General features: G+C 30.4%; 1 protein-coding gene across 2 annotated transcripts; it reads right to left on the bottom strand.

The window, feature by feature from the left end:
- Positions 1-1,855: 1,855 nt before the first annotated feature.
- On the bottom strand, positions 1,856-6,046 carry exu (maternal protein exuperantia). 2 transcript variants are annotated; one of them, XM_015515047.2, is made up of 6 exons: positions 5,885-6,046; positions 3,955-4,231; positions 3,367-3,518; positions 3,110-3,293; positions 2,673-2,981; positions 1,856-2,584 (listed from the first exon to the last, which is right to left on the bottom strand). In XM_015515047.2, the coding sequence occupies exons 2-6, from the start codon at positions 4,225-4,227 to the stop codon at positions 2,264-2,266; spliced, it is 1,239 nt and encodes a 412-aa protein (XP_015370533.1). In that variant the 5' UTR covers positions 4,228-4,231; positions 5,885-6,046; the 3' UTR covers positions 1,856-2,263. The 2 variants fall into 2 exon arrangements, with proteins under 2 accessions (XP_015370533.1, XP_015376344.1); XM_015520858.2 differs by lacking the exon at positions 5,885-6,046 and adding an exon at positions 4,496-5,041.
- Between the last annotated feature and the right edge of the window lie 1,099 nt (positions 6,047-7,145).

Below are 7,145 nucleotides of genomic sequence, written 5' to 3'. Positions count from 1 at the left end.
TACCTGTCTCTTTAAGGTGTGACCACTGTGAAGAAACCCGTTAATATTTTGAAATCGATAAATATTGCTGGCAAGAGGTTTTTTTTTCTACGAAGTAGAACTTGATTCTTGTAAGAAGTCTGATATCCTTACAGGCTAAGTTCCAATGAAGGTATGAGGTAATATATTTTTAAAACTTCAGGGTGGTGCCATATATAAACTGACCACTGGGATGATTAAGCTAACAAGTGAAAAATGTACAGTATAGTTTTAAAAATATGTTTTAACGCATTAAAGGTATATTTTACCTTCTTGACTTTAAATTAACAGATGTAGACATAGGTATTTCATTATTTTAAATGTATCCACTCAGATTGACAACATCCATTATCTATGAGATTAAATGGTATAATTATGTTTTACTACTCATAAATGATTATTATTATTCAAATAAATCTTTAAATTAGAGCTGAGAATTATATTGTATTATTATATCAATTGTATGGTAACTGAATTAAGAATAAATTATACACTCAATGATCAAAACCCAATGTATTAACTTGTAAACGATGATAATGCCCAATCCGTATTGGATATCATTGTCTCCAGTTTTACGCAAGTGTGAAACATAACAAATGTATATTAGACAGATCCAATGGCGCAACAAGCGGGGATGTTGGGTAGTACTTACACTAGGGCACCAGGGTATACCTGACATTTTTTAGGGCACTATTTGATGTTTGTGATATCGGAAATTTCCAAAAATAATATTTAAAAAAAAGTTATTATGTTCTTAATAAATTTAATCAAAATTTATTGATATTTTAAAATATTCTAAAAATTAACTTCATAACTTAAAAAATGTTTTTATCATCAAAATTGTTCTTATAATCAGATTTAAAAATTGGATATTTTGAATTTTACCTAGTTGAAATATTTTAATATTTTAATCTATACTATAATAACTATGGTGACCAGACGTACTTTTTTTCGTATTACAGTGCTCTTCTTTGATGCATTCTCCTAGTGTACATCAAATAGTACTTTTTTAAAAGAAAATATTATGGGATAATATACTATGTTAATGATTTTTATAATTTTAATTTTAATTACCTATCCATTTATATTATATGGTTTGACCCAATGTAATACAGAATACTATTCTGGTTGGTTAGTAGCTAATCAGTTTAAGTGTACTTAAAATTACTTAAATTTCAAAATATTTTCATCTAAAAGACACACACCAATAATTAGATTTTATAGTTTATGATAAAAAAAAAAAAAATAGAGTAATCAGATAAAATGAATAATTTGTATAGATGGAGATGACCTATGGGCTATGGCACTGGCAAAATGGGTATAATTATAGTATTCACATTTTTCAATTTTGACAGAGGAGCTAAGTCTTAAAATGCACTTTTTTAAATTTGTATATTTGGTGACCATAACTATAAATTATAATTGTAGAATGCAAATAATATGTAGTAGGGCACCAAGTATTTTTAGTAACTTGGGCACCAAGAGGTGTAGTTGCGCCACTGGGCAGATCACGTTTAATTGCTCAAACATTTAACTGAAAACAGTGTTCACAATTCAATAAAAAAAAAAACAACATAACGCAAATGATCTGCTTAATGTAAATTTGCTATTACTTTTGTGTTAAACACAACAAACATGGATGTAGGTATGCTTATTGTAAGATAGCCTTATTATTATTTGAGCAAGCATAAGTCTATAAAGTAGATAATGAACATTTTATCAATAAATATTTACACATTTTGAAAAGAATAAAAAAATTAATATCAGACAAACTTGATTATCGTTTTGTTACACATAAAATGAAGATAATATTATAATAAATAATAACAGCGATAAATTAAATTAAATAACTTTTGTTGTTATATTTTTTGTTTATTGTTTTATCTAGTAAACGTTATTACATGTGCTATGTTATAAAGACCTCAACTTATTCGCGTTCTTACAAATTAAAATAGAAATAGAAGTTGAAGAAAAATAAATATTAAAATCGACTTGATTTTTTTAAAATAAAATAATAATATATTATCCATAAAGATAATAGTTAACTGAACGCGAAAAGTTTTAGACACTTTGTTTTTGTTTCATACAGTCAATTGTTTTTTAGAGATTTAAAAATTATTATTATAAAACTTATAAGTAGTCTATGAAAAACAACAAAAAAACTTAACGTTTTTTTTTAAATTTTTTTTTTTAAATAATACTTAATACTTAATACTTAAAATGGTAATCAAACTTTGGTTTTTAATCAGTTGTTTTCACCATTTTCACTTTTGATAATTTCGTTCTGAGGCTTTTCTGCATCTAGGTTGTGACCATTAGCGTTGTCAGTTGAATTTGGCGAAAGAAAGCCAGCATCATTTTCAGATAAACCCTTTCTGTTGTCCTTGTTACTGCTGCTACGTCTCCTGAATCTACCGCCATACTTTCGGCCTCCTTTAGGTGGTGGAGAAACAGGTTCAGGATTTTCAAAATGCATAATTATGGTACTAACAATATTTTCTTTATCCTCATCAGACAGTTCTGGCAATTTGTCTTTAACAGCGTCTTTGAAACCGTCTTTATTTTCCTGTAATTAAGTTAAGAAATAAACTATAATTCAAAATGAATATGATTTGAGGGTAAAAAAAAAAAAATTAAAAATTAAATTAACTAACAGTCCATAAAGATTGCAGAGTCATATAATCAATGTTAGCTTTAGCGATTGAATTACGATAACTAATAGCTTTCTTGCGATCTAATGTTGATGTTTGGTATGACAAAGACTTATGGTAAACTGTATTTAGTGATTTTTGTCTTGCCAATAGTTCTTGAGTGCTATGCAATGTCTGTACTTCGTTATCTATACTTGTAAGGAATGTAGATAATGCCTTGACCTTGGTTTCTTCAGAAACTTCACTTCCAGTTACAACTTCTTTTGAATCATCATTACCACTTTCCAATGTTACACATAAATGTTGAACAATCTAAGATAATTTTAAATACGAATAAGCTAATGAATAAAAAAAATGAAATATCAAAATATATGTTATTTAAGAGATGATATATGACAAAAATGTAAAAATATGAATAAATAATTTTAGACTCAACTCACATCATAAGCTAATTTAGCACGATCAGTTGCCTTGGAAGTATCAATGTGATCCTTATCTAAGAGAACCTTTGACAGAACTCTAAGTGAAAACATAACCATAGTATCTTGACAGTGGGTTTGAGCAAATGAATGGCAGTTAGCAAATCCTTTGACTACGTCAGAGAATTTATCTAATAAATTATAGCTGTAGTAACAAAAAAAAAAAAACACAATATATTACAAGAATAAACACAGATAAATATATTTTGTTTTCTTACGCAAGAAGAGACTTAATTAAAAGACAAGTGTTGAATTTGCTAACTTCATGACACACTAAAATGGCCATTTTTTTACCATTTTCTTTCAACATTTGTTCTAACCATTCTATAAATTCAGCTAAAGCAGATATTTCACTTTTTGATTTTAATGTCTAAGAAAAAAACCCATTAAATAAATATCATTAAACATAACAAATATATAGAAATAATTATTAGGTATTAAAGAAATATTTATTATACCTTGATATTTGAAATTCATTCACATAATAATTTTAATTTTCATAAATACTATAGGAATTTTAAACTATAATTAAATAAGATTATCCCAAGTGTAATGCAAAAACAATTATGTTTTGTAGTATTTGTGATATTCTATTACTAAATAAATGTTTGTTAACACCCAACAAATTTTTTTCTTTTTTTACAGAAAGTTTGGTTTTGATAGCTACAGAAATTTAAATTAAGAAAATATAAAGCATTTTTTACTAATTTGAATGTTACAAAAGTTAGGTATGTGATACTTGAAAATTGATTAACTTTAAAATATAATATGAAAAACAAATTATTTATTATTATTTAATATCTTACTTTATTATTTTTGATATCTTTTAATGCACGAAAACGCCCCATTGTTATAGTACACAAAAGATGACGTCTTCTGGCTACTTGATCAATGTCATTATGTGGCATTATATATTGATTAAACTGCGAGTTTGGAGTGTGACCAGCAATGTGGCATATTTCGTCCAGTAAACGGCGTCCAGTTGTGTCTATATCCCAGCCAATAACCATGTAATCGGACAAATTGTCCAACGAAACACTGTTATTGCTGACATCTACAATTTCAGTATTTTGAACCATTTTGCTGTAAATCAAATTAAAAATTGGATTATAAGGAATCCTAAAAATGTAATAAATACATAGAATAAAAATAAAATGAGTGTTTTTAAATATTTAAAATTATTCAAATGTTAATTATTTAATGCTATAAATCCTAGCTACCCAATCACTAAATTGTAAAAATTAATTAATCAAAACTAATATAATATTACCTTTTAAATATTCTTATTGTTAAAAATAGTTCAAACATTAAATTTATACTGATTACAAAAAATTTCAGTTTACGTACCTAATACAATGTTAAATAGTTTTGATGTATATTATGTTATAAACCTATTAAATTAATTAAACTTCTTTATATATATATATAGTATTTTTTTAGTGCAATATGTTGTCATTAACTGTATAAATATTATAACTTCTAACAAATTTAGTAGAAATGTTGTTTATAACATTCAAGTAGAAATTCGGAACTTCAACAGGCAACTAAAATAATATATTAAATTTAAAAGCTATCCACCATTCCCCACACAAAACACCCATCGAATAGTCTATAAATACAATAAAACCACAAAAATGTGAAACCGGAGTAACATTGTGAAATACCACGATAACTTTTGATAAAAAAGGTATTATTAGATTAATCGCTCTCTCATAACATTATCGACACCGGCACAGTCGACCACGACGTCCAAACTCCAAAGTTTGTTCAAGAAGTGTTTTAACGACAATATTAATTTCCGAGACCGTATAATAATAATAACATATGCGGACCAGGACAACGGTCTTATCGAGATAGCAGAGGTTAATAGCGGCTAATCAAGATAACACTAGACGAACGTCGTATGCGATATTATTATTATTATGATAGTTATTTATCGCAAACAGTAACGAGCTGGTACCTATTCCGCTGAATATAAATCGAACCGTAAAATGGTGTAATATCTATTATCCTCGCAAAACGAGAAACGGCAGACGAAAATACGATTGGCGGCGACGCATAAACGAGTTTGCAGCAATGAAGTTCCGAGGACGACGACGACAAGCGGCGGAACACGTCGTTTGAGATCGAATATTTTTATTATTACACAACGATCGAAACGTAGGTAAATCTGAAAATGTCTCCGGCGATGTGACGGCTGTACTCGAAAGAATTATAATAATAATATGACGAAAACGCAATCAGTAATCAACAAAAAATAGTCTCGACGAGCACGCCAAGGGGACAACATTTATGGGGTGCCACCGGAAAACGAAAATTAATCTATCGAAGAAGCATATTAAATTATAAACATTAACATTCTGAAATAATGACAATTTATGATTTTTTATTGCCATCCGCATTACACGTTTAGTACACACGTCCTTGCGCGGTCGGCGGTCCGAGCGCGCGCACGTCGCACATGTCCGCGCGGTCACGGCCTAACCCTTTCGAAAAACACGAAATCAAAAAAACTCGTTATCGAAAACAAGTCGACAACGATCGTCGGCGCGCTCGTTCGAGACGACTAGAAACTCCTACGAACTACACACGAACATTTCTCACACTTGCTGCATGATATTATCATCTCTTTATTACGACGTTATTAATTTCGTTATACTTACCTCTACGTATTGAAACAATTTATTTGTCATTGAAATACTAATATTTAAAAAATAAAATTACTGTCGAACTCACATGATTTGACGATATTACGGCGGCGTTGAATAACGAAGACGTATACTGTGCGATGTGCCGATATATTACACGTGCGAAACTGCAGCGGCTGTTCGTCGACGGTGGATAAAAAAACGTGTGTGGCGTGTGCGGTTCGGCCTCGAGATCGGATCCGGTAACTCACTGACGGTCGGCGAGACGTGTCGTGCGCGTGCGCCCACCGTCCGGCGGAGTATCAAAATAATAATAATAATAATAATAATAACGCAGTAATGGTTGTGAAATAACGACGTAAAAGCGCGCGACCGATCGGCGTGTGTGGTAGCGGTGGGGGACGACCGAGGGAGAGTGTTGGACGTTGGACGACAAGTTTTGGTCGTAACTCGTAGGACGGGCGCGCGAATTCAAACGCATTTCAATCGTAGATAAAAGAGTACTATTCTGTGGTATAACCATACGCTTTGGGCGAGACAGTCCCGCTTTCGAGATAAGTGTCCCGCCGTCCTCAAAGAACCTAAAAATGCCCCGTTTCAACAGACATGTGGTAGGTATTAATTATTGATCACATATCACAATCATACATTTATACTGTATCTAGGGGCGTCATTTCAGATTTTTTTTCGAGTGTGCGAAGTTTCAAGCAGGCCATTTTGAAATTTCACCAGGCCATATAAAAATAGATATACATAAGTATATTATGTATAATATTCTGCATTCAATTATTTCCATACATTATAAACCGGTTATTACAATTTGATTTTAATCATATAAATAATTGTGAATTCGTGGCTCGTGCATTATTTTAGGCTTCAGCAAAGCGCAGGCCAATTGTAACATTTTAAAAGTAAGGGGTGCAACCGCACACCCTGCCACCCCCCAAATGACGCCCCTGAGTCTGTATATTATATGCATTTAACAGTATATGACGTATACCTACATATTTTATATAAACTGTGAAACACTAAAATCCATATAATTGTTGGGAGACTGTTATGATTAATATAATATTCGAATTTTTCATATAAACAATTAATGTTTTTTATTCAATAAAAAAAATTGTTATTCTACGCAAAATTATATGGTTTTCTTATTAAAATGTACAGGTGTCCCGCTTCGAAGGAAAAAAATTATGGTCACGTTAGGTATAACACTCCTATTTCAGCGCGACGTTATTTGAAACCGAATGATTTCGAGTTTGTTTAAATTCTCAACTGACCTTTTTTAAATTTTTTTTAGAATCTAGATCGTAAGGAAATTATTAAGTTTATTTTATTCTACGTCT

Source organism: Diuraphis noxia, unplaced genomic scaffold, assembly GCF_037042655.1.
Source record: "Diuraphis noxia isolate RWA-SAM2 unplaced genomic scaffold, SU_Dnox_SAM2 contig0003, whole genome shotgun sequence".
NCBI lineage: Eukaryota > Metazoa > Arthropoda > Insecta > Hemiptera > Aphididae > Diuraphis > Diuraphis noxia.
This window is presented reverse-complemented; position numbering and strand designations above follow the sequence as displayed.

Coding starts and splice junctions, on each gene's coding strand:
- exu (XM_015515047.2), bottom strand. CDS start 4,227: ATGGTTCAAAATACTGAAATTGTAGATGTCAGCAATAACAGTGTTTCG. Junction 3,294..3,366: donor TTAATTAAGTCTCTTCTTGC/GTAAGAAAACAA, acceptor TTGTTACTACAG/CTATAATTTATTAGATAAAT. Junction 2,982..3,109: donor GTGCTAAATTAGCTTATGAT/GTGAGTTGAGTC, acceptor AAATTATCTTAG/ATTGTTCAACATTTATGTGT.